The 27939-nt window shown below is 39.1% G+C and overlaps 1 protein-coding gene and 1 long non-coding RNA gene across 2 annotated transcripts; one reads left to right on the top strand and one right to left on the bottom strand.

Moving 5' to 3' along the window:
• Window positions 1-621: 621 nt before the first annotated feature.
• On the bottom strand, window positions 622-14442 carry esrrd (estrogen-related receptor delta). Its single transcript, XM_035947639.2, has 8 exons — window positions 14248-14442; window positions 11643-11991; window positions 8833-8986; window positions 5847-5963; window positions 5659-5763; window positions 5419-5580; window positions 3665-3937; window positions 622-1702 (listed from the first exon to the last, which is right to left on the bottom strand). Exons 1-8 carry the CDS (start codon window positions 14301-14303, stop codon window positions 1464-1466), a joined length of 1455 nt encoding a protein of 484 aa, XP_035803532.2. The 5' UTR covers window positions 14304-14442; the 3' UTR covers window positions 622-1463.
• Window positions 14443-19367: 4925 nt separating this feature from the next.
• Window positions 19368-20132, top strand: LOC129349245 (uncharacterized). Its single transcript, XR_008602167.1, has 3 exons — window positions 19368-19445; window positions 19549-19611; window positions 19722-20132. It is a non-coding gene; the product is annotated as an uncharacterized LOC129349245 (long non-coding RNA).
• Window positions 20133-27939: the final 7807 nt, after the last annotated feature.

The raw sequence follows: 27939 nt of genomic DNA, 5'->3' as shown, positions 1-27939 counted from the left end.
ATAAATAGTTGTGAATAATTAGTTAAATTTGAAATTTAAATATATTTTTTTAATTTACAGACTTTTTTATTTCAGTTAGTTTTTTTATTCTGATTTCAGTCCATATTAACATGAATTTTCCAGTAAGAGGTGATTTCATGCCACTTTTTGAATGTATTATTTATACAGTTGAAGAAATATATAACATAATTTGAAAAATGACTTTTTTCAGTTTTATTTAATAGTAAACTGAACATCTTTGGGATTTATGGCTCCATTTTGTGACATTTAACAGACTAATTAATAATCCAGAACAATACAGATATTGATCACTGATGGAATAAATTTTTTAGTTGCAGCTCTAAAATTTGACATTTTCTTCAAATATTTTGAGGATTTTTGATAATTTTCTGCCATTTTATAGTTAAAAAAAAGTTTGGATTCATTAATTTTGTTGTTTTTCTACATTTTCTACAATTTCAGAACATGAGTATTTTTTCCTCATATTTGGACGTTCACTGAGGAGCTTTTTAATGTTTCTAATATATTTTTCTTTATTAAAACTGTTTGAAAGAATGTTTGTAAAATAGAAAACAAAACAAGTTTCTTATTAAAAAACTCAATAATTGACTAAATAACGAGTTTTTGTTTTTATTCCAAAAGCGTTTATTGAACCGGAGCAGCTACAGGATCTTCTTCTAGTCGACAAAAAATAAATAAATAATGCTGTTGCTACGGTAACCAGCCCATATTCAGGTGAGTTCACACAAAAATAGATTCATTAGAAAAATAAGATGCAAGTTTTGACGAGAGAAAGAGTCCCGACGATGATGATGTAATGAGTTAAACTTCCCTAAGCCCTGCCCCCTGAGCAGTGAGTATCCAATCACAGTCTGGCATTTTACAGTCTTTAAGTCACTAAGTGTTTTCAGAGATCTGATATCTGATCGATGTTTGTCGTAAAAACTCAAACTGAGTCTTAAAAATGAAGAAGAAAACCGTCTGAGGAGGATTTTTTTTTTGGCAGAAATCTGCTTCACAAAGCAAAACTTCAGCTTTTTATTCTTACTTAAACAAGCTTTCTTTCAACTAATGCTGAAAAAATGAGAAAACCTTAATTTAACGTTTTAAATGTATTTTTACAGGGAGGACAGTGGCATCCTAATTCTTGAAACTTTTATTTTTCTGATAACTTGAGCAGAAATAATGCTGTTTATTTCATTTTTCTGAAAGCATTTAATTAAGTTATAAAATTATTTTAACATTTAACAGTTTTGTGTAAAAAAAAAAAAAGTGAATTAATTAAACTAAATGTCGTATTTTCTGAGATATTAAACACTTTGGAGGTTTTCTAGTTTCTTCTGAAGCTCATTTCTGCCAGAATCTGTGTTTTTCTTCTTCATTTTCAGCTCAGAGTGATTTTTATGTCCAGTTTGTGTGACGGTGATGGTTTTACAGTCTCCTCTGTTGCCGTGGTAACAGGGTCAGGCCTTGGCGTCGAGCATCTCCAGCAGCAGCTTGTGCAGCGCCACGCGTCGGCCTCGATGCAGCCGCAGGAAGTTCTGCACGGCTCGGTCGGCCGTCTGTCGCAGCAGCGGGAGGCTCATGAGGATCCGGCCGGCCCGGTTCTGGTCCCGCCGGGTCGCCTCCAGGTCCTGCAGGGCCTCGTGGAGTCCGTCCTGGAACCGCTGCACCGAGTCCGGACAGTCCACCGGGTCGGCGTCTGATGGAGGGATGGACACGTTAGTGAGGAGCTCAATTTTAGAAAAGAATCTGAGGATAATTAAATTTAAAAAAAACTGATGGAGATTCTTAAATCTGAGAATTTGAGGCTTTCTTGGGAACTGAAAAAGCAAAAAAAAAAAAAATTAGAAAAACAACAACAAAAAAAATTCTAAAAAACAAACGATTGATTTTTCTGCTTTAATGTGACCAAACATCATTTATGACAAAGAAAATCTGAAAATTCTCACATTAAAGAACCAATAATTATGAGTCTGCTGCTCCTCTGAGACCTGATCTTTGATTGGATAATGAATCGATCGGTTCGGCTGTAAACACGTTAGCAGCTAAAATAAAGGTCAAGGTCAGACGGAGCTTCGTCTTCTTTTGTGTCCAGTATTGATGTTCAGCAGCAGACAGTTAACAGGTTATTGATCTGCAGCATCTATCAATACACTTTATTGATCCGAGGCTCAGACAGTGAGACTCTGACCAGACCTCGGCGTCCCAGCATGCTCTGCTTCCAGTCGGCTGCTATTGATCAGCTGCTGAAGCTACTGTTAGCATCGTTAGCTCCTCTGCTAAACCTGCTGTTTATAGGGACAGTGAACTAACCACGATTTAATTCAAGTCTCTCTGTGACAAAACAAGACAAGACCTGAGTATCTCTGTGTCTCTTCATGGATGTCTCAAGTCTCCTAGTCTCTCTGTGTGGTCATTTCAAGTCTTTTTATGGTTACTGGAGACACAGAGAGACTCGAGATGACCACAAGAAGACATAAAAAGACTTGAAACAACTACAAATCAACTGGAGATGAAGTCAAGGAGACTCGATGTGACCAGAAAGAGTTAACAAGAGACTTGTCTTCATCTGGATTCTCTTTATATTGACTTGTAGTTGCTACGTGTCTCTTTGTGGTTCTCTCAAGTCTCTGTTTCTGTGTTGCTGTATCAAGTCTGTTTGTGGCTACTTAAGACACTCGAGAAGACCAAAAATAGACTTGAGATGACCAGAAAGACACACGAGACAACCACAAAGAGACATTACAAGACTTCAAACTGATAAACTCAAGATGAAGGAGACTCGAGATGACCACAAAGAGTCACAAAGAGACTTGTCTCTGTCTAGATTCTCCTGAAGTTTGCCTCAGTTCTCTTTGTGTTCATCTTTAGTCTCTTCGTGTCACTTTTTGGTTGTCTTGAGTCCCTTTGTGGTCATTTGAAGTGTCTTTGGAGTCGCCCCAAGTCTCTTTAGGGTTATCTCGAGTCTATGTCTCTGTTGTTGTGCCCGACTCGAGATGATGACCAAGAGTCACAAAAAAACTTGTCTCTGTCTAGAGTCTCTTAAAGTTTGCTTCAAGTCCTGTGATCATCTTCTCCGTGTCTCTCTCTTTGTGGTTGTTTCGAGTCACTATGTAATCATCTCATGTCTCTGTGTAGCTGTCTCAAGTCTTTATGGAGTCGTCTTCGAGTCTGTGGCTCTCCGTTGTGTCAAGTCTGTCTGTAGTTACTTGAGACGACCAGAATAGGATTCAAGATGGCCGCAAATAGAGACTTGGGATGGCCAGAAAGCAACACGAGACAAGTACAGGAAGATGCAAAAAGACTTGAGAGTATTTCACGATGGTGTGAAGGAGACTTGAAGTGACTACAAAGGGAGTCAAGACGCCCACAACTAGTCCTTCGGTCTCTTTGTAGTTACTCAAGACACTCGAGACAATGCAGAGAGACTTGTGATGAGCAGAAAAGGGATTCAAGATGGCAGCACAGAGACTCGAGACAACCACAGGGGGCCACTAAAAGACTTGTCTATATCTGGAGTCTATTTGTGTTCACCTCAAGTCTCCTTGTCTTTATTTGTGGTCATAGAATCTATGGAGTTGCCTGGAACAGTGAACTAATCACGAATTAACTGAGTTTTCTTACTGACAGTGAACTAACCACATGCTAATTGTTAGCGTACCAGAGTTAGCTAGCGCCATGGCCTTCAGTGTCACCACCTCCTCAGGACTCAGCTTCATCGCCTCGTATTTAGCCGTCAGGTGACGCAGCGCCTCGTACAAGTCGGCCAATCCAGTGGCTCGACACTGAGCCTCGTCCAGCCGCAGGTTCCCGGCGAAAACAAGCTCCTCCCTCGGCGCCCCCTGAGAGCGCCAGGCCACGCCCACCAGCAGCGCCTCCATCCAGCCACTCTGCAGCAGCGACATCTGGTCGACCAATGACAATCCAGAGAAACCTGACGGAGGTGGGGAGAAGATGGGGTTGTAACAACATGAAGGTAAATATCGATCATCTTTGTGAATCCCAAGTCTTTTTACGTCTCCTTGAAATAGTCCCAAGTCAGCACAAGAGACTCAAGACAACACAAGGAGATACAAAAGACTTTTTTTTGTTGTTGTCTTGAGTCTCTGTGGTTATTCTGTGTGTCTGTTGTTGTCTCGAGTGACCAAAAAGAGACTCAAGACAACCACAAAGAGATTCAAGACCACAACAAACAGACTTGTCTCAAGTATCTTTGTGGTTGAAGGGAGTTTCTTTGTGTTTGCCTAAAGTCTCCTTGGGTTGATTTGTAGTCGTCTTAAATCTTTTTGTGGTAGTCTCAAGCTGTGATTGTCCTGAGTCTCTTTGTTGTTTATAGTCCCTTCAGGGTCGTCTCGAGTCACTGTGGGGTATCTCAAGTGTCTTTGTTTTCGTGTTCAGTCTCTTTGTGGCCACTCAAGACAGCAGACATAAGATGACCTCAAACGAACTGAAGACATCCTTAAAGAGAGACAAGTCCAAATAGACTTAAGATGACCCCAAAGAGACTCAACAGGAGACAACCACAGGGATACAGAAAGAGACTTGAAACAACTACCAACAAAATTGAAATGCCCTAAATGAGACTCTAGATGACCAGAGAGACTTGAGGTGGCCACAGAGATTTGTCTTTGTAGTTACCTTTAGCTTCTTCATATCACCTTGTTTCAACTGGAGCTTGCCTCATGTCTAGGTCATATCAAGTCCCTTTAGAGTTGATTCAAGTTTTGTAGGAATGTCTCAAGTCTATCTGGAATTCTCCCGAGTCGCCTTGTGGTCATCTTAAGTCACTTCAAAGTCAAAACTTACAAAGAAACTCAACATGACCTCAAGGAGTTCAGACTAAGACTCCTTGTGTTGACTTGTGGTTGCTCTGGGTCTCTTTGAGTCTCTTCATGGTCCTCTTCTAAAAAGAGACACAAGACAACCAGATGACCTGTAGAAGACTCGAGATGACTACAAATGGAGTCAAAATCACCACATAGAGTTACAGAAAGACTGGTCTCTGTCTGGAATGTTTGAGTTCTCCTTCAGCCTCTTTGTATTCCTGGTGTCATCTTGTGGTTGCCTCAAGTCTTCTTGTCTCTCTTTGTTGTCGTCTTGAATCTCCTTGTTGTCGTCTTGAGTCCCCCTTTGTTTTCATCTCTAGTCTCTTGGAGTCATCTTGAGCTTTTGTCTCAAGATGTCATGTAAACTCAAGACACTCGACCATAAAGGGGCACCAAGGGATTCTACAACAAGAAAGACACTTGAAACAACCACAAGTGACAAAGAAACTTGTCTCGAATATCTTTGTGGTTGTCAGAAGTCTTTTGGTGTCTCTTTCTAGTCTTCTCAAGTCTCTTGCCCTGAATTTGTTACAAGTCTGTCTGTCCTACAGTCCTGACCGTGGACCTGCCGTGTTATTGTATTCGGTACCTGGGATCTGTTTGGCCCAGCCAATCAGAACCAGCAGCTCCCGGTTCAGGAGGTCACAGAGGGTCAGCAGGGTCCTCAGGCTGCTGTCATTGGTCGAGTCGTCCTGATTGGCGGCCAGGGGCGCGGGCTCTGTGAGCAGCAGGTGGGAGATCACCTTGTTTCCTAAAACAACAGACACCGACTGTTATTTTGGTTTTTAAACTTTAAATAAAGTTTGACCAGTTGAACAGGTGGACTCACTGCTGACTGGGTGACTGTACAGCGTTTTACTGTAGAAACTCAGTCCACTCTCCACCCGCCTCTTGTACTTCTGCCGACCTCCTCTGACTCGGTCCATACGAACACCTGGAACACGCCAGACCTGTTAGCTTTAACCTGGGGCGCCGCTGCAAAGGCTCATGGGAAATTTTTCTGGCAGACCGACGTACCTTCCCGCATCATCCCGGCCTGAAGACACTTCTGGAAGCGACAGGCCTGGCAGGCTTTCCTCCTCCGCTTGGTGATCTCGCACTCGTTCATCACTGGACAGCTGTACTCGATGTTACCTAGGTAACCAGGAAACAGGAAATATGTAATCACTCAGTTTTATTTACAACAGGGACGTTTTTAACAGCATTTTATTTGTTTGGCGAGCAGATTGTGTCGGTGCACTGTTTTAAATTTAAGGTTTCAAGCGTGAATGTGTAAATGTGGAGACTTGAGATGACTACAAAGAGACTCGACCAACCTAAAGAGACTCGCAACTACCCTAAAGACACTAAAGATGACGGCAAAGGGACTTGAGATAACCGCATGAAGACCATGTGGTCATTTTGAGTCTCTTTGTGTCTCCTTAGTGCTGTCCTCTGTCATTTTCTCATCATTTTGAGTCTCTTTACGACTTGTTACGGTCTCAAGTCTCTTTCTGGTCATTTTGAGTCTCTTTGTGGTCATACCAAGTCTATGTGTCGCTTTAGTACCATCTTGAGTCACTTTTTGGTAATTTTTAGTCTCTTGGTGACTGTAGTTGTTTGAGTCTTTTTGTTGTCTCTTTCTGGTCATCTTGAGTGTTTGTGACTTTGTTGGGATTTTGAGTCCCTTTGCGACTCTTCATAGTTGTCTCAAGTCTGTCTGACATCATCTCAAGTCTCATTGTGTCTCCTTATGACTGGCTCAAGTCACTTTGTGGTCATGGTCATGTCTCAAGTCACTTTCTGGTCTTTGTGAGTTTGTCTGTTACTCTCTGAGGTCATCTCGAGTCTCTTTAGGGTCTTTAAACAGGCTGTTGTCTTTTTTAGGTTAAATAAGTCATTAAGCGTTAGTGACTGATGAATTTGAGATTTGAAATGTGATTATTTGTGATTTAAACACATTAAATGTGTTTGTTTTTACTGATTTTGGTGGTTTCATGTTGTTCCTGCTGCTGTCTGACTGTTTCCTCGTCATCATCCTGTTTACTGGGCTTCAGCGGTCTGTTGACTGGTTATTGACGAGCAGCGACGGGACTAAATGGAAGCTCTGGAAGCTGCTGTTCAGCTTGTAGTTTTATTTTGAAAACCTGCTCGTCTCTGAAGGTTTTTAGAGAACCTCAGTTGAACGTTGGGCTAATGTTCAGAAAACCACCTGAGGTTTACAGGAATCATCTGCAGCTCATCAGATTCTCATGTTTCTGTCAGAGACACGGATCAATAGTCGACCAATCAATCGGCAGTTAGCTGTCTGAAGTGAGCCGTTAGCAGCCGACGGCTTCACACGCTAATCAATGAAGACAGCGCTGATTATTGATCAGCTCCCATTCTTCAGTCACCCACTAACCACAGCAGAAAACGAAATGCATCTCTGTTTACGTCTTCTAATCACTGCTCTAGATTATTAGTTAACTCTGAGTTACACAATAAATCATTTAGTTCAACTTTCATCCGTTTTGCTCAAAGTTTTTCTGTTTAAATCCTTTAAATAGACTCTGGCTTTAAATTCTAACTCTGTTTCAAATGTGCTATAAATAAAGTTTTAGTTGAGGAGTCAAAATGCAATTGAAGTTATTGTTTTTACAGAAGGAGATGAGAATATTCAGGATATCTGTACATGGAATTCAAGACTTCTAAGCTCCTTTTTTGGACGGTTTTAGTTTATTTGTTGTTGGTTTGTGTCTTTTTTCCTGTCATTTCATTGTTTTTGGCCAGTTTCAGTCTATTTGTGGACATTTTATGTCTCTTTGTGGTTCTTTTGCATCTAATTGTTGTATCTTTTTAAGTCTTTTTATTGTTATTTTGTCCCTACTACTGTTTTGAATCATTTTGTGTGTCTCTGTTGTCGTTTTCATTTTCTTTTTTGACATTTTGTTGGTTTTTGGCCAGTTAAAGTCTAGTTGTGGACATTGTGCATGTCTTTGTGGCTGTTTTGCATCTAATTGTTGTATTTTTTACCCTCATTTTTTGGTTTTTGGCCAATTTATGTCTATTTGTTGTCATTTTGTGTGTCTCTATGGTCATTTTTAAACTCTTTTTTTGTTGTATTGTGTCTTTTTGTTGTGGTGTTATGTCTATGTGTTATGTGTTTTGGTCAATTTAAGTCTATTTGTGTACATTTTGTGTCCCTTTGTTGTCATTTTGTACATATTTACTGTCTTTTTAAACTCTTTTTGGTCATTTTGAGTCTCTTAGTTGTGGTTATATGTCTCTTTACTGTCGTTTTTTCCCTTTTTGGTCATTGTGATTGTCTTTGTTGTGTATTTACTGTCATTTTGTTGTTTTTTGGCCAGTTTAAGCCACATTTTGTGTGTCTTTGCGGTTGTTTTCTGTCTAATTGTTGTCTTTTTAAATCTTTTTACTGTCATTTTTGTCCCTACTATTGTTTAGAATCTTTATGCAGGAACTTTGTGTCTCTTTGTGGTCATTTTGTGTGTCTTTATTGTCATTTTCAGTTTCTTTTTTGTCGTTTTATGTCTCTTTATTGGTTTTTGGCCAATTTAAGTCTAGTGGTGGACATTTTGTGTCCCTTTGTGGTTGTTTTGTGTCTAACTGTCGTCTTATTAAGTCTTTTTGTGTCATTTTTGTCCCTACTGTTGTTTTGCGTCTTTGTTTCGTTACTTTAATGTCTTCATGTCTTCTTATTTTGCGCGTCTTTATTGTCGTTTTGTGTTTATTTAGTCATTTTGAGTTTTTTTTATTGCATCTTCCTGTTGTATAATTATGTATTTTATTTCTAAATGAAACAACACATAACTGCTTCTAAAGAGCTTTTTTAGAAGCTACATTTCAGATTTTTTAAAGACTTTAACGTCTGCAGCAGCCGGTGGTTACCTGAAGCATTAATTATTAGTTTATTTAATTAACAAGCTACTAAAACGTGTCATTTCCTGACTGACGCTCCTGCTGCTGCCTGATTCCTACATACTGAGGTTTTACTGAACCAACAGGAAGCTGCTGCTCTCACCTTGGATGGTTCTCTTGAAGAAGGCCTTGCAGGCCTCGCAGGACGCCACTCCGTAGTGAAAACCCGACGCAAAGTCTCCACAAACCAAACACAACCTCTTAGGACCAACGGCAGCCATCGGGGTCAGATAGTCGCCTCTGAGGATGGAGTCCACCTGCAGGAAGACGACACAAACCGTGGTTTACAGTCTGTTCACCACTGGCTTGTGTTGGCTTATGATTGTTTTCTGTCTCTATTGTAATTTTACATCTGTTTGTGGTCATTTTGTGTCTTTTAACTGTCATTTTGAGTCTCTTTGTGTTTGTTTTCTGTCACTTCACTATCATTTAGTGTCTGTTTTTGGTATTTCTAGGTGTTTTGCCACCATTTTTAGTGTCTTTACTGTTGGTTTGTGTTGCTTTACTATCATCTAAATGTCTATTTCTGGTTATTCTAGGTGTCTTTGTCGCCATTTTTAGTGTCTTTACTGTTGGTTTGTGTTGCTTTACTATCATCTAAATGTCTATTTCTGGTTATTCTAGGTGTCTTTGTCGCCATTTTTAGTGTCTTTACTGTTGGTTTGTGTTACTTTTCCATCATTTTGTCTCTTTAAATTTATTCTAGATGTTTTTCTTGCCATTTTTAGTGTCTCTACTGTTTGTGTCATTTTACTATCATCTAAATGTCTATTTTTGGTTATTCTAGATGTTTTTGTCACCGTTTTTAGTCATTTTACCATCATTTTGTCTCTTTTTGGTTAATCCTGGTGTTTTTGTCAACATTTCCAATGTCTTAACTGTTGGTTTGTGTCATTTTACTATCATCTAATGTCTATTTTTGGTGTCTTTGTCACCATTTTTAGTGTCTTTACTGATGGCCTGTGTCACTTTTCCATCATTTTGTCTCTTAATTTATTGTAGGTGTTTTTCTTGAAATCTTACTATCATCTAAATGTTTATTTTTGGTTATTCTAGGTGCTTTTGTTACCATTTTTAGTCTCTTTACCGTCATTTTATCTATTTTTGGTTAATCCAGGTGTTTTTGTCAACATTTCAATTGTCTTTACTCTTTGTTTGTGATACTTTACTTCATCTAAATGTCTATTTTTGGTTATTTTGGGTCTTTCTGTCACCATTTTAGTGTCTTATTTGTTGTTTGTGTCACTTTACTATCATCCAATGTTTATTTTTGGTTGTTTTGAGTCTATTTGTGGTTGTTTTAACTCTTTTAACCATTTGTTTTTTGTCTCTTTACCATCATTTTGTTTCTTTTTGGTCGTTTTTAGTCTCTTTGTGGTCATTTTGTGTCTCTTTGTGGTTATTCTGAGTCTTTTTTACATCATTTTGAGTCTTTTTACAGTGATTTTGCCTGTATCATTGTTTTGAGTCATTATGTGGCCACTTTGTAGGAATTTAAGTGTCTTTACTCCTATTTCAAGTGTCTTTGTGGTTGGTTTGAGTCTTTATATTGTGGTTTTCTATCTGCTTGTGATTGTTTTCTGTGACTTTCCCATCATGTTGTCTCTTTTTGGTTATTCTAGGTGTTTTTGTTGCTGTTTTTAGTGTCTTTACTGTTGGTTTGTGTCGCTTTACTGTCGTCTAATTTCTATTTCTGGTTGTTTTCGGTCTCTTTGTGGTTGTTTGTCAAAATTTTGAAGCTTTTAACTGTTGTTTTGTGCCTCTTTACTGTCATTGTGTCTGTTTTTTGGTTGTGTTGAGTCTCTTTGTGGTTGTTTTGAGGCTTCAGTGTCTCTTTACTGTCATCTACTTTCTTTTTGGTTGTTTTGTGTCTCTTTATTATCATTTTATCTATTTTTTAGTCTCTTTATACCTTTTTTGGTTATTGTGATTCTCTTTGTGGTCATTTTCTGTCTCTTTACTGTCATGTTAAAATTCTTTTTGGTCATTTTGTGACTCTTGTGGTTTTGTGTTTCTTTACTGTCATTTTATTGGTTATTGGCTGGTTTAAGTCTATGTGTGGACATTTTGTGTCTAATTGTCATATATTTACTCATTTTTGTCCCTACTATTGGTTTGAATCTTTGTGTGGAGACTTTGTGGTAATTTTGTGTGTCTTTTTTGTTGTTTTGTGTTTATTTACTGTTGTTTTGTACCTTTTTGGTCATTGTGATTCTCTTTAAGGTCATTTTGTGTCTCTTTGTTGTTGTTTTGTGTTTATTTATGGTCATTTTATTGTTTTTTGGCCAGTCTAAGTCTATTTGTAATTTTGTGCGTCTTTATTGTCATTTTAAGTTTCTTTTTTTGGTGTTTTGTGTTTCTTTACGGCCATTTTATTGTTTTTTGGCCAATTTAAGTGTATTTGTGGACATTGTGCATTTCTTTGTAGTTGTATTGTGTCTCTGTGGTCGTTTTGTACGTCTTTACTGTCATTTTAAACTCTTTTTGGTTGTTTTGTGTGTCTTTGTTGTGGTTTTGTGTTTCTTTACTGTCATTTTATTGGTTTTTGACCAATTTAAGTCCATTTGTGGACATTTTGTGTCTAATTGTTATTTTTACTGTCATTTTTGTCCCTACTATTGTTTTGAATCTTTGTGTGGTCATTTTGTGTCTTTATTGTTGTTTTTTTTTGTTTTGTGTTTCTTTACTGTCGTTCTGTCCCTTTTTGGTTAATGTGATTCTCTCTGTGGTCATTTTCTGTCTCTTTGTTGTTGTTTTGTGTTTCTTTACGGTCATTTTATTGGTTTTTGGACAATTTCAGTCTATTTGTGGACATTTTGTGTGTCTTTGTGCTTGTTTTGTGTCTAATTGTCGTATTTCTAAGTCTTTTTACTGTCAATTTGTCCCTTCTATTGGAAATTAAAAGCTCTTCACCTGAGCTGAGAAGGAATCCGTGGCGGAGAAACAGGCCGAAGCGTCCGACACCGAAGCTCCTCCGATGCTGCTGCTGGATCCGGTGGGAGAATCTGGTTCTGGAGCTCCACAGAGGAGGCTGTAGGAGGAAGAGGAGGAGGAGGAGGAGGAGGAGGAGGAGGAGGAGGAAGAGGAGGAGGCCGGGCTGGGCAGGAGGAAGGCCGGAGGAGACGGACTGAGAGCCGAGGAGTCGAGGGGGAAGCCGGGACTGAGGGGGGACGACTGGAGGAGGGAGGCTGGAGACGGAGCTTCATCAGTGGGGGAGGAAGAGGAGGAGGAGGAGGAGGAGGAAGAGGAGGAGTCCAGGAGGCTGAAGAGGAAGAATAAAGTACAGTTCATCACATTTAACTCTGGAATAATAAAACTAATATAAACATAAAATATAGCTTCATGATAAACACCTAAAAATATCCACAATAGTTTGAATTTAACTCGATATTTGTCACATTTTAGCTCCACAGTAATAAAATAAATGCACAAATTAATATAAAATAAGTCTAAATGTTGCATTGAATTCAATATTTTTAACTTGTTTATTTTCCACAATAATAAAGTAATAATTTTTTTAATTTTATTCAGTAAAGTGTGAATTTAAGTAAAATGTATGGACTTAACATAAAGCAAGAGTAAATTCACATTATTATTATTATCATTATTATTATGTCTTCATTGGATGCTCAATAACAGTAATAATTTATATTTTCCTCATTAAAATGTGAATTTAGCAAAGTATTTGAGGACTTTAATCACGTAATGTAAAAAAAAAATACAAAAAATGCAACATTTGTTAATAAGAGACGCCATAAGAAATAATAACCTAAAATTTCTACTTTATTTCATTAAAAAATGTGAATTTAGCTAAATATTTGTGCACATTAATCACATTTTATCTGTGAAATAATAAAGCTACTTCTCTTAATAAGAGACATGATGATAAATAAACACGTCTGCAGTTTTAATTTTTATTTATTAAACGATGATTTTAACTAAATATTTGTGGATTTTACTCCTGTTTTAACCCCAATAATAGAATAAATGCACATAATAAACATTAAAATGTTCTTTATTAAAGTGTTTATTTAACTTCTTAATACTTTAGTGCTTTTATTTAAGACACTTTTAAGAGTTTATTAATTATTACGTCTCCTATAACAAGATATCTGATATTATCTGATATTATCTGTATCAACGTGATTAAAAAGAACAGTTTAGTCACATTTTAACTCTGAAACAATAAAACAAATTCATATAATCTGAAATACGTCTACAGAGACGCTACGATAAAATAAACACCTAAAAATGTCTTTAATAGTTTCGTTTTAGTCAATAAAATCAATAAAATATGAATTCAACTCAATATTTTTTGTGAATTTTAATCACATTTTAACTTTAATAATAAAAATGACATCTAAAACAACATCTCAACCATTTATTCATATTTATTTGTTGAATTTCTTGTCATTATTTGTCTAATTTAACATCTGATTTATTATAAAACACTAAAATGCTGCACACATAAAGTTATGTCTTCCTAGGAGATGTTTTAACAAAAAAACTGAATTAAATCACCTTTTAACTCTAATAATTAAATCCTCTCCACATAACATAAACTTACATTTTAATTTTATTTATTAAAGAGTAAATTTAACTAAAAATTTGTGGACGCTATTTACGTTTTAACTGTAGTAAAAAAAAAAATTTAAAAAGCACAATATAATATAAAATGAGATGATATAATGAGATTTTTTCTGATTAAAGAGTGAATTTGTGGACTTCAATCATATTTTAATAATAAAACAAAGAAAATGTCATAAAAATGCACATTAATGAACACATTTTAATGTTTAAACGTGAATTTAACCAAATATTTGTGGGTTTTTAATCACATTTTACCTCCAATAATGAAATAAATCTACAAAATATAAATTATGGCAAATAATAAACACTTAAAACGTCTCAAATTTAAATTTATTAAAGAGCTAATTTAATTAAATGTGTTTAAGTGTTTATTAACATATTTGTTAGAACATCATCTATAAAGACGTATTTTATATTATTTTGAGCATTTATTTCTTTAGTTAAAGTAAAATGTGACTAAAAAACTAAAATATTTAGTTAAATTTAGACTAATTGACAAAAGTAAAATTTAATTTCTTGACTATAATGACATATTTTAGAGCTAAAATGTGAAATAATTTAATTAATAATTAATTCCATTTTCTTTTTCTTTAGTGTGAATTTGATTTTTTTTCGATTTTAATCACATTTTAGATGAATATTTTTAATTTTTTGTGATTTTTTTACATTTATTTACCGTTTTAATGACTGAATTTGTGTTAATAAATACATTAATACACATTTACACCGTTTAATAAATTATTTCTACCACATTTAAGTGTTGATTTTTAGTTTTTCCCTTTAAATTTTTATATTTTTTCCACTTTAAACTTTAATTTTTCCACCTGAGTTGCTGTTTAAAGTTGTTGTTTTGCTCTAAAATGTGGAATTCTGACCCTAAACTCAACTTTTAAAGAATAAATGTGAGAATAAATGATGCTAAACTCACCGCTGTGGACTGATGAAGTGATAGTCGCCTGTCAGACAGAAATCCTTCAGCTCCATCGTCAAAACAAACAAATAAACAAACAAACAGCTGCTTCAGTGGTGCGTTCACTGACTCCGGTAGAAATCAGTTTCCTCGGATGCTTCACGGTCCAACAGGAAGTCAGGAAACCTCCCCGTCGGCTGCAGAACAACATCTGAGGCTCTGAGGCGCTTCAGCCTCATTTATCTCTGAGGGGGCGGGGCCTGGAGGGCTCAGCCAATCAGCAGGCATCATCCCGGGAGGGGGCGTGGCCTCTGATCATCTCTATTGATTGACAGAAGTAGGCCAACGAAGCCAAACTGCTGCACTTTAACGATCAATGAGGGGAAAAACACACAAATAATTAAAAAGAGAAAATAATAACAATAAACAATAATAATGAAACAAATAATTATTAAAATGTTAAGAGTAACAAACAATAAATAATAATAATGCTAATTAAACAAGTAATAATAACAAAATATACAACAATTGAAATAACAATAGTAAGTATTATTTCTTCTAACATCTCTTTTTAACAATTTTTTTTACATTTTTATGTTATTGTGTTCTTCGTTTGAGTATTAAAATGTGATTAAAGTGAACAAATATTTAGTGGAATATGCACTTTAATAAGTAAAATAAAAATTAAACTGTTATTGTGCATTTGTTTTAACATATCCTATGAAGACAATGATAATAATAATAATAATAATAATAATCATTGTGGACTTCAGGAGAGCCAGGAAAACGACCCCCCCACCTGTCTGCATAAATGGAGAGGAGGTGGAGAAGATCAGCAACATCAAGTTCCTGGGTCTCCACATCACCAGTGATCTCACATGGACCTCCAACACCTCCCACTTGGTGAAGAAGGTTCAGCAGAGACTTTTCTTTCTGCGGAGGCTGAGAAAGACTAAGCTCCCCTCACAGCTTCTCATGAACTTCTACAGGAGGACGATTGAGAACATTCTGTGCTGCTGCAGCACAGTCTGGTTTTCCAGCTGGAAACAGAAGGGACTTGGCCCATGTTGTAAAAACTGCCTGGTGGATTGTGGGAGCACAGCTTCCCAGCCTGGACTCTGTCTATGCTAGCAGTCTGAGGAAGAAGGTCAGCAGCATCAGCAGAGATCCCACCATCCTGGACACAGACTGTTAGTCCTCCTTCCATCAGGGAAAAGGTTCTGGTCATTAAAAACAAAAACCAGCAGACTGTGGAACAGCTTCTTCCCCAGAGCTGTGGCTGCCATCATACCCCCCACCTACTGCCCCCCCATCATACCCCCCACCTACTGCCCCCCCATCACACCCCCCACCTACTGCCCCACCTACTGCCCCCCATCACACCCCCCACCTACTGCCCCCCCATCATACCCCCCACCTACTGCCCCCCCCATCACACCCCCCACCTACTGCCCCACCTACTGCCCCCCATCACACCCCCCACCTACTGCCCCCCCATCACACCCCCCCACCTACTGCCCCCCATCACACCCCCCACCTACTGCCCCACCTACTGCCCCACCATCACACCCCCCACCTACTGCCCCACCTACTGCCCCCCATCACACCCCCCACCTACTGCCCCACCATCACACCCCCCACCTACTGCCCCCCATCACACCCCCCACCTACTGCCCCACCTACTGCCCCACCATCACACCCCCCACCTACTGCCCCACCATCACACCCCCCACCTACTGCCCCCCATCACACCCCCCACCTACTGCCCCACCTACTGCCCCACCATCACACCCCCCACCTACTGCCCCACCATCACACCCCCCACCTACTGCCCCACCATCACACCCCCCACCTACTGCCCCACCTATTGCCCCACCTATTGCCCCACCTACTGCCCCACCTACTGCCCCACCTACTGCCCCACCTACTGCCCCACCTATTGCCCCACCTACTGCCCCACCTACTGCCCCCCCTACTGCCCCCCCTACTGCCCCCCCTATTGCCCCACCTACTGCCCCACCTATTGCCCCACCTACTGCCCCACCTATTGCCCCACCTACTGCCCCACCTATTGCCCCACCTACTGCCCCACCTATTGCCCCACCTACTGCCCCACCTACTGCCCCACCTATTGCCCCACCTATTGCCCCACCTATTGCCCCACCTACTGCCCCACCTATTGCCCCACCTACTGCCCCACCTATTGCCCCACCTACTGCCCCACCTATTGCCCCACCTACTGCCCCACCTATTGCCCCACCTACTGCCCCACCTATTGCCCCACCTATTGCCCCACCTATTGCCCCACCTATTGCCCCACCTACTGCCCCACCTACTGCCCCACCTACTGCCCCACCTATTGCCCCACCTACTGCCCCACCTACTGCCCCACCTACTGCCCCCCCTACTGCCCCCCCTACTGCCCCACCTACTGCCCCACCTATTGCCCCACCTACTGCCCCACCTATTGCCCCACCTACTGCCCCACCTATTGCCCCACCTACTGCCCCACCTATTGCCCCACCTATTGCCCCCACCTATTGCCCCACCTACTGCCCCACCTATTGCCCCACCTACTGCCCCACCTACTGCCCCACCTACTGCCCCACCTATTGCCCCACCTACTGCCCCACCTATTGCCCCACCTACTGCCCCACCTATTGCCCCACCTACTGCCCCACCTACTGCCCCACCTACTGCCCCACCTATTGCCCCACCTATTGCCCCACCTACTGCCCCACCTATTGCCCCACCTACTGCCCCACCTACTGCCCCCCCATTGCCCCACCTACTGCCCCACCTATTGCCCCACCTACTGCCCCACCTATTGCCCCACCTACTGCCCCACCTATTGCCCCACCTACTGCCCCACCTATTGCCCCACCTATTGCCCCACCTATTGCCCCACCTACTGCCCCACCTATTGCCCCACCTACTGCCCCACCTACTGCCCCACCTACTGCCCCACCTACTGCCCCACCTATTGCCCCACCTATTGCCCCACCTACTGCCCCACCTACTGCCCCACCTATTGCCCCACCTACTGCCCCACCTACTGCCCCACCTATTGCCCCACCTACTGCCCCACCACCCAGTCATTCCCTCCTCTCAGCTCATCTGTGCAGTAAAACTCTACTTCAACACTGGACCACTTTACTTTGTTTGTATAAAGTACTTTGATTCTTCTTTTTATTATTTAAGAGTATTTTTAAACTATTTTCATTATTTGCACTGCTGCTAATTGTTGTGTTCTTCAGACAAATTTCGCTGTACTTCTGCACAATGACAATAAAGTCTCTTTATAATAATAATAATAATATTTATGGAGATACATTTCTGGAGAGTCTAAAGTCAGAGGAGCAGAGGGACTAAAACGTTAGGACAGAAAACAAAGAGAAACAGGAAAACTAATAACAAAATCAATAAAAATGAGTCTGAAATTGTGTGTTTGTGTGAGCAGGTGATGAACCGCAGCTGAAGGGTCACAATTCAGCCTTAAAACTGATCAATAAGACGTTAAATTCACTTTAAACTTCAGAACGGAGCTGCTTTCAGACAATAAACCTTCTAATTATGACTCACTGCCTCAGAATTACAGCAAAACTTTGTTTACTGTTTAACTGCAGATGAACACAAAAGGTTTAACTGGATTTTTAATACAATTTACAGTTATTTTACAGATTTTCCCTGTTTAGATGCAGATAATATTCAGTAAAACAGAGACAATATGTAGTAAAATCGCAGAAAAAACGGTTTTCATTTGGATGTTGATAGCCCCCCCAAAAAAAACAGCTGCCAAATAATGTCCACATTAAAAATGCTCATTTGTTCTTTTACAATGTCTGAGTATTGCTGTTTTAAAATCTGCAAAAATAATTTAGTTTACAGATATTTTACATTATCTTTATAGACGTTTACAGATCTTATTACATTTACAAATTGAATACAGAGATAAACATGTATTAACATTAACATTTAAACAGTTAAACAGTTTTTTTTTTTTTTAAAACATTTGAAAAACTAATTAATTTCCTACTACTAAATTTAGACTGAAGTCTTTGTATTTGGCCCCAAACATCTTAGAGAATTGCTTTCAAAGCACATAGTTACTCTGGATGGCATTACATTGGCCTCCAGTACTACTGTGAGGAACCTCGGAGTTATCTTTGACCTGGGGTCTGTTTCATGAAGCAGCTTCAACAAACTCTGAGTTTAACCCTGAACTCTGAGTCGATCTACTCTGAGATAGAAAACTCTGAGTTTCTGGTTTCACAACAGCTCATTTGAGTTGGTTTAATCAACTCGGAGTAGTTTCACCCGGAGTTAAGCGCGTGCACCACAACTCTGAAAAGCCAGTATCAATGGAGCGCCGATTCGAAGAGTCACCATAGCAACGGGGAAGCGGAGGACTACACCGTTTGAATTGGAAATCTTAATGTGCTTATATAGCGAGTTTGAACACGTTTTTAGAAAGAAGTGCAACACCTGCAGCTGCAAAAGAGAGGGAGACGGTGTGGGAGAACATTGCTGCCTGGGTCAATGCGTAAGTTTAAATCACAATAATATTACAGTAAAACTGTTTGAATAGTAGATTATTAAGTTATTTCATTTAGGTGCAATCCTGCAGGGGAGAAGAGCATGTGGCAGGAGCTGAAGATGAAATATAAATACATTGTTCAAACAGGTAAGAAGTCGGCATAATCTCATGGAGCTACCTCATTTTGATCATGTTTTACATTGTAAAGTAGCCTAAATATTAAGTGGCTGTTTGACTGTGCAGTGGTTTTATCCCACACAGCCTAAATGTCTGCATCCATATCATGTTCTGTTAAATAATTAAGCCTATTTAAACTAACACAGACTTCTACTCAGCCAACAGAAAGAAAGCAGATGCCTGTAAAAAGGGAGGAGGCCCAGCAGCACCACCTGTAACGGAGGCAGAGGAGCTGGTCCTAAGCCAGAATTTGGGAAGGCCAGTGGCTGAGGGAATCCCTGGAGGGAGCTCATCCTCTGAGACCACATCCCAACACACAAGTGCTTTTATAAAATGTAATGTGTGTGTGTAACCCATGTATATATATATATGGAATGTTTTCAAGCATATTCATACAAATATTTATTTCTCTTTTGTGTCTTTTTCTTCTTTTGGCCCAACAGATTCTGATGATGTTATCTGCCTGGTGGAGCCCCTTCACACCACAACAGAGCTTGTAACTGTAAGTAGGCAATACTCCAGAGATTTAGCCAAATGGTAGTTTAAGTCCACTGAAACATATTCAAATGGTAGTTTAAGTCCACTGAAACATATCACTCATCTAGGATGAAGAGGATGAAACTGTGTCTGCTGCCTTTACAGAGGGGGATCCAGAAAGGCATACAGAGGTATGTTACTGATAGTTCTCTTCCCATTCACATTTCTGAACATTCTGGTGGAATATAGTGTGACATTTAGCCTACACTGAAGTATTGCACATTCTCCTCCCTTTTAACAGAGCATGGCTGGACAGCAGCAGGATGCTTCCTCAACTTCCACTGCACAGACTGACACAGTGAGATGGATGTTCAGTAAACACCAGAGGTTCAGTCCATGGAATTCATGTGCAACTGTATAATTTAATGTCCTCTATGTATTCCCAGTTACCAGTAAAACAAATATACAAAATCCACTTGCTGAGAAAAATACAAAAAACAGATAAAGAAATACAGTACTTGGACCACCAGATTAAGAAGGCAGATCTGGAAATTGAAATACTGGAGCACAAGTTAGAGGTGGATGCAGGTCACAGGTGAATTATGTTAACTACTGGAACATTAACTAAACTAGCTCTTTTATTTGTAGGAAATAAAGAAGACCAAATGAAATGTGTGTCATGTGTTTATTTGACTGCTGTGGTGGTGATGATGGAGACTTAAACTCTGCAGTGATTATTGCATATGGTGTCTCTGACTGCTCTGCTGTCCTGGATAGCTGCAGGTGGATGAGGTCATCATCTGGGTCTTCAGTTTGTAGGGCAGAGTGTTGCTCTCCTCTAATAGTGGTAATATTATGAAGAACAACACACGCCACAATAATATCACAGGCCTCTCAGGAGTCACCCTGAGGTGATGTAGACACTGGAAACAGGCTTTCAGCAGGTCTATGGTCATCTCCACCCAGGCTCTCATCCTGCAGTGAACCTGGTTGAAGTTCTGTTGGGGGCCTGGTTCAGGGTCAGGGTATGAGGTCATCAGCCTGGGTTGGCATGGTAACCCCTGTCACCCAGCAGAAGGCCATCAAACTCTCCTGTAATGTATAGTGGATACATTAGAGTATATTAAAGGAGGGAGACAAGTGAATTATATTGTTAAAATCTTTAGGATGTTTACCACGTTGCAGTCTGTTGCTCAGGTTAGACTCATGATAAATCCTCCAGTCATGAACAGATCCAGACCACTTGGCCTCCACATTAGAAATGATGTATGCAGCATCACATATGATCTTGACAGTGCAGAGAATGACAGATGTTGAACTATGATGCAGTCTTTAACATTTTGAAACCATAGTCAATCTACCTCTAACCTACCTGTACATTTATACTGTGAATGGACTTCCTGTTCACATAATCAGCTTCATTATGTGAGGGAGCTGTGATGGGGATGTGTGTTCCATCTATGCAGCTAATCACACTGAGAAATCCTAAAAGAAATTAAAGTTACTAATCCCAGTCTGAGGTTGCAGCACAATGTCATTAACAGAATATGATTTAAAATGAATTTAACAGATCTCTACATCATTCACCTGCAATCCTGTGGAACTCCTCCTTGATGGCTCTGACAGGTTTATGTCCAGGGAAAACCACAAAGATGGTAAAAGTCGTTTCAGATCCAGACACACTTTTCTGACCGTCCTGCATACAGTTGTCTTACTGAAGTGCTCTGCATCTCCTACATTATATAAAAAAAACTTCCATTTGCAAAGAACCGCAGCACAACACACAATATCTGCTGGGATGTGAGAGCATGACTGTGGTTGGTAATGCTGTAAATGTAAGGATGGATTAGGTTGTATGTAGATTATGGACTGTGATGTGAAACGGTACCGTTCAAAAAGATAACTGTCCGGAAATGCGAGAACATCTATGCGTGGTCTGATAACAATCTCCTGACGAATATTTAAATCTCTGTGCAGTAATTCTGCTCCTTCATCTACTGGATCGTTAATGAAAGGACATTTTGACACACGGCAGAACTAGACTTCGCCAAAACTCGCCTGATGACTGAATGAATGAGGAAATGAAATGGCGTGTGTGACTGAAAGAGGGTGGAGACAGAGAGAAACTCGAGGTTTACTGAGAAAAACCTGGTCCCAACCAGGTTAGAGTCAGAGAGTCTGTTACTACGGTAACTGACCGAGAGTTTAAGTTACCCCTCTTTGTGAAACAGGGTAGAGTTACCCCTCTGTCTCTGGTTTGAGTTACCTCCCTTTGTGAAACGGAAAACTCTGAGTTTCCCTCATTTCAGGGTTAACAAACTCAGAGTTTTCACTAAACCTGCTTCGTGAAACGGACCCCAGGACATGTCCTTTAACTCGCACATAAAACAAATCTGTAGGACTTCCTTTTTCCACCTGAGAAATATTGTGAAAATCAGGAACATCCTGTCTCAGAGTGATGCAGAAAAACTAGTCCATGCATTTGTTACTTCTAGGCTTGACTACTGTAATTCCTTATTATCAGGTTGTCCCAATAGCTCTCTGAAACATCTACAGCTGATCCAAAACGCTGCAGCCAGAGTACTGACGGGAGTTAGCAAGAGAGATCATATTTCTCCTATATTGGTTTCTCTTCATTGGCTCCCTGTTAAATCTAGAATAGAATTCAAAATCCTTCTTCTGACATATAAAGCTCTTAACAACCAATCTCCATCATATCTTAAAGACCTGATAGTACCATATTATCCTAGCAGAACTCTTCGCTCCCAGACTGCAGGCTTACTTGTTGTTCCTAGAATCTCTAAAAGTAGAATGGGAGGCAGAGCCTTCAGTTATCAGGCACCTCTCCTGTGGAACCAGCTCCCAGTTTGGGTTCTGGAGGCGGACACCCTCTCTATTTTTAAGACCAGGCTTAAAACCTTCCTTTTCGACAAAGCTTATAGTTAGGGCTGACTGGGTGACCCTGATGGGGTGAGCTGGTGTTTTCATTTGCACAACTGACTTCCCCTCTTGACGTCCCTTTAGTTTGCCCCTAGTTATGCTGCTATAGGCCTAGGCTGCTGGGGAACCTCTCTGGATGCACTGAGCCCTTCTCTAACTACCTATGTATTTACTATATGTACCATTATTGCATTACATTCACTCTGTTTCTTTCTGTGTCCTTTCTCCGAGTGTCCCTGGTCCCAGAGCTGGATGCTTCAGATGTGTGGCTGTGTTTTATGGTCCTTGTGTCCCACCCCCCACCCCTCTATCTCTACCCCTCTATCTGTATCCCTCTATCTCTACCTCTACCCCTCTATCTCTACCTCTCTACCTCTTCTGTCCCTCTCAACCCGCCCGGCCAGCAGGCAGATGGGTCCCCCCACATTAGAGCCGGGTTCTGCTCGAGGTTTTTTTCCCTGTTAAAAGGGTGTTTTCCTTGCCACTGTCGCCTTTTGGCTTGCTCTGGGGGTCAGGCATATGGGTTCTGTAAAGCGTCTCGAGACAATTTGACTGTAATTGGCGCTATATAAATAAAATTGAATTGAATTGAATTGAAGTTATTGAATATTTGTCTCTCTTTACTCTTGCAGCGGTTTTGCAAATTGCAGACGGACCCTGTTCACTCCATAGACACCAATGTTATTCCTGTAGCTTGAAAGACAGCTACTTTTGATAAAACTGGGCTTGTAGCACATTGTCTGCCTTGCAACAATGGGAAAGAGGCACCATTTATGTTTTGACAACCTATATCTAATGAGTTATTGATGCTGGAAGCCCGAATCTGTGAATATCTTTCCAACTTTACTGAACTTGGGGCCACTACCACCTAAGGAGTGATATATTTAATTTTGAAAAAAGCATTTAGCCATACTTAAAGCTTTAAGTGCTTTATTAACACTGAACTAAAATTTTTGTATTGTTTTATTATCACAGGTTCTGTCTGAAAAGAGGTGGCATCATTTTAAACAGTGAAATCAAACTAACAAAATGTAATGACCAACCAGTGAGCAATACTGGATTCTGCAAAAACATAAACAACTTTTTAAAAATCTAAATCTTATCTTAACACAGTTAATGTATTAACTTATTTTTGTGTGTATGCATGTATTTATTGATTTATTTAGTACTGTTAACATATCAGAGTTCTGAGTGAATTTTTCTTAAGATAGGCAAAGGCCATTTATTGATTACATATAGGCTGTTAAATGTTTATTAAAAACTAAAAAGCATTTTAAAGAAAACAATTTAGGCATTTATTGAGTCACTAAAATACTGTAGAGTACAGACCACATCAGCATGATTATAAGCATCCTCTGGTAAATTAACAACCAGATACTGATGTCTCTCACCATATGGACTTCAGGAGATGATTAGATGATGATAAACTGTGACCTACTGGTTGGGTTCTCTCTGTTCTCATGTTTCTTACATGTTTGTCCCCTGACAGCCGGGTCCTAATGTTTTTTGAGCAACACACCATACTATGACGTTTTTACAATGATGGTTCTACTATGGAACCAGTTTGACATGTTCAGGTGTTCTTTGTGTGAAAACTCAGAGATTTCAGGGATCAGAAGGTGGTTTTCAACTTTCTTTGTTAACTTTCTGCTTCAAATTTAAACTAAATTTCCTTCACTAAGCCAGCCCTCTGGACTTCCAGGAAGCTGTGTTCCTATTGGCTGTCCAGGTGGCTGCTTGGTGTTATCAGGAACACCTGAGCAGCTCAGTGTCTTCCTGGTTTATTTAGCTGCAGACAAACATTTCCTCTGTTTCTCTTCACCACTGAACTGGGTTTGGTTCCATTGCTTTAGTTTGTTTTTTAGGCGTTGGCTTGCAGCTTCCAGCAGTGAAATCGTCTTTAATGTGTTTCTTGGTGTGTTTTAGGGCTTTGTACTGGATAGTTGTCTTGGTAAATATGGTTCTTTAGCCACAGTTGGCACATGGTGCTAATGTGTGCAGTGATTAGTGGATTTGGTGCAGCTGAGTTGTGTCTTTATCTTGGCTGTAGTGAGTCTTCAGAGGTTTTTGGTCAGACACATTCTGTATTCTTGTTTGAGAACCAGCGTTGGTTGTCCAGAAGGTAAGAGTTCTTGTCCTGATTCTCTGTTCTCAGAGGTTCTCTGGTAGGCTGCAGGAGACTTTAGCGTTTGGGTTGTGCTAGTTTGGTTTTTGTAAGGTTTCATTTGGACGACTATCTTGAGGCCCCTCCATGTGGTTTAGTGAGGTTTTCTGGAACAGTTCTACAAAGCAACCTGCAGCAGAAGAGACTTTGAGAGTTTTTAGGAAGTTCTGGAGACCAGACTTTAGAGCAGCAGGAACATTTGTCAGCAGTTTGAGCAGGAGAAGGTGAGCTTCAGAGTAGAAATGAGACAGAAACCTTCTTGATCCGTGTGGTGAGGTCCTGTACCAAGAGTTTGAGCAGGTTGTGAAGAGTCTGTAGTTCTTTGGTCTGAAAGCACAAGAAGAGTCGAGTCATTAAAGGAGAAAACAGGAGATATTGTTGGTTCTTCTGTCGCTCTGCAGTTTCCAGTTTCCTTAGACTGAATATCAAGTTTATATTTTAAATGATTTCCCATGTGAGCCCAAAAAGACTTCAATAAACTCCCTCCATCCCCTGAACACAACATATTTTATTACCATGTTAAATCTTTTTTTTTTTAATGTTTTTGAGTTTTAATCATAGTTTTAGCAGTTTTTTGTCTCTTTGCTTGTTTAGTTTTGTCATCTGTGTAAAAGGTGCTAAACAAATAAAGTTGAATTGATGAACTGAATAATTGACTAACTCATGATTGTGACAACAGAAGTATTTTCATTGTGATTTAAGAGTTTGTTTCATTTTTAAGGTTGGGGTTAAAATCTTGATAGAAAAAGAAGATTAAAGAAATAAACTACATAACAAAAAGCAATTAAAGGAAAAAAATTAATACAATAAAACTTTTAGAAAGTTTTATTATTAATAAAAAGATTTAAGAAATTTAAGATGCAATTTTCTAATTAAACATTGAATTTTTTTAATTAAATGTTTTGTCTTTTTAAATGTTTAATAATCTAATTAAATGTTTTGCATTTTAAAAAAAAATATTTAATATTCTTTTTGTTTAATTGTATTTTTTAAACATTTAATTATGGAAAATATTTTATCTGTACTTTCTAATATTTGTATTTTAAAAATTTTGTTTAATTTCATAATGACATGTATTGTATCTTGTTGAATTATCTAATTCAATATTTTGTTGGTTTAATAGAATTTAATTGTATTTAATGTTTAACTATATTAAACAGACAAAATATTGAATTAGATAATTCAACAAGATACAATACATGTCATTATGAAATTAAACAAAATTTTTTAAATACAAATAGAAAGTACAGATAAAATATTTTCGACAATTAAACATTTAAAAAATACAATTAAACAAGAAGAATATTAAACATTTAAAAAATGCTAAACATTTAATTAGATTATTAAACCTTTAAAAAGACAAAACATTTAATTAAAAAATTAAATGTTTAATTAGAAAATTACATCTTAAAGACAATAAACTTCAAATAGGAATTAAACAGAAAATACAATGAAGCGTTTAATAAGAAAAGTAAACATTAAAAGGTGGTAAAACATTAAAAAAGAAAAACCTTAAAGATTTAATCGAAACATTAAATATTGGTAAAGAAAAAGAAACTCAAATAAGCCAATAAAACATTTGAAAAAACAAACATTAAAAAGACAAAACATTTGGAAATCAAATCAGACATTAGAAAAGAATAAAAGGTGAGAAAAGAGCAAAACTAAACATTTAAGAAGAATCAAACTAAAGACAAAACATTTGAAAAGACACCAGTTAAACTTTAGAAGATCAAATTAAACAGAAGAGACAATAAAACGATGAAAAAGAGCAAAAACAGATAAAGGTCTTACAGCGTTTTCTAGTCTGCAATGAAAACATCAAGTTGTTTCTTCAAACATTTCCTCTTTCTATGTTCTTGGTTTGATTGTGGACAGATTTACTAAGAACTCATTTCAGAAAACTGCTTTCCAGATAAAGTCTACTAGTAGTTGAAGGCATTGATCAAACTAATGTTACCTTCTGATCTCCACAAACTTTACTGTTCAGTGAAGAGAATCAAAGTTTGTTGAGGATTTCTAAAAAACCCACAGGTGAAGGTCTGAGAAGAACTCAGATGGATGGTCTAAATGTGAAATCAAGACTCATGGTCACAAGTTTTATGGCTTCTGTTAACCAGAAAGTTCAAACTAACAGAGAAGTACTGAGAAACTTTTAAAACTTCAGTCCTCAGACTGTCTGAAGGTTCAAACTAACAGAGAACTACTCAGGAACTTAGAAGATATCAGTCCTTGGACTGTCTGAAAGTTCAGTCTTACAGAGATCTACTGTGGGACTTAGAAAATTTCAGCCCTCAGACTATGTGAAAGCTCAGGTCCTGAGGACTCGGGAGGTCTGGAGGCTTGGAAAGTCTTGGAACTGAGGGTTCCACCCTCCAGCACAAAGGCTGAAGTCCAACCTCCTGAGAAAAACGGTCGAGTCGAGACTCGAGTTAAAAAAAACTCGAACATGACAAAAAATAGATGATAAATGCGCAAAAAAAAGAAGAATTAGTATCTGAGCGAGTAGCTCAGGGGATAAGAAGACAGACTACCAAGCGGAGGGTCGCAGGTTCGAGACCCGCCAGTGGCAGTTTTCTTTCTTTGTCTTTGTCAGGATTTTGTTAAAATTTAAGAAGTGTCTGGTCTTGAACCAGCGACCTGCAGCTCCATAGACAAATCCTTAACTCACTGAGCTACAGATCAGATACAAAGAAATAAATTCGTCGTCCCTTTGGCATCGTAGTTCCTGAAGTGACCACATGGGTGGAGCCAAGGCGGAGTCTGGGTGGAGTCAGGGCGGAGAGTAGGCGGGGAGGTGGGTGGCGGCCTCCCCCCTCTACTCCCCCACCTCCCCCCACCACCCACCACACCTTCCCCCGCCCCACGAGTTCTTCGAGTCTCCACGAGTTCTTCGAGTCTCCACAGGTTTTCCCCAGTTTCTGGAGTTTCCACCAGGTCGGAGGCAGAACAAGTTGTCATGAAGAGATGTTGAAGTCGGCCAGGATGGACTGACTTTTTACAGCGACTAGAAGGAAGATGACTAGAAGAGCAGGTCTTTAACCACCATCCATAAAATCGCTCCAGAGAAATGAAAGAAGGTCAACTTTTATCAACCTCCATCCAGATGTTCAACTTCATATCTTTACTTGGACATTTTTAGCACCACAAACCTTTAGTATCACACTTTATTATCATTTATTAGGACTTTAATGGAATCCACCAGCAGATTTAGTTTTTGTTGACAAACTTTATTCTTGTCGTCGTGGGACTGCAGTATTTAAAACTGTTCCTTCTATTTGACCTCATGTTTATTAGTTTTAGTGGAGAAAGTTATTTTAGTTGTCGATTAGTCTCTTAAAAACCAAATAATAAATTGGGTTAGTCAAGAGGTTTAAATTTCTTACTTTGTCATATTTTAAATATGACAAAAAAT

The sequence above is a fragment of the Amphiprion ocellaris genome, chromosome 7 (genome assembly GCF_022539595.1).
Source record: "Amphiprion ocellaris isolate individual 3 ecotype Okinawa chromosome 7, ASM2253959v1, whole genome shotgun sequence".
Classification (NCBI taxonomy): Eukaryota; Metazoa; Chordata; class Actinopteri; family Pomacentridae; genus Amphiprion; species Amphiprion ocellaris.
The sequence above is the reverse complement of the archived record's forward strand: the minus strand, read 5'-3'. Positions and strand labels throughout refer to the sequence as shown.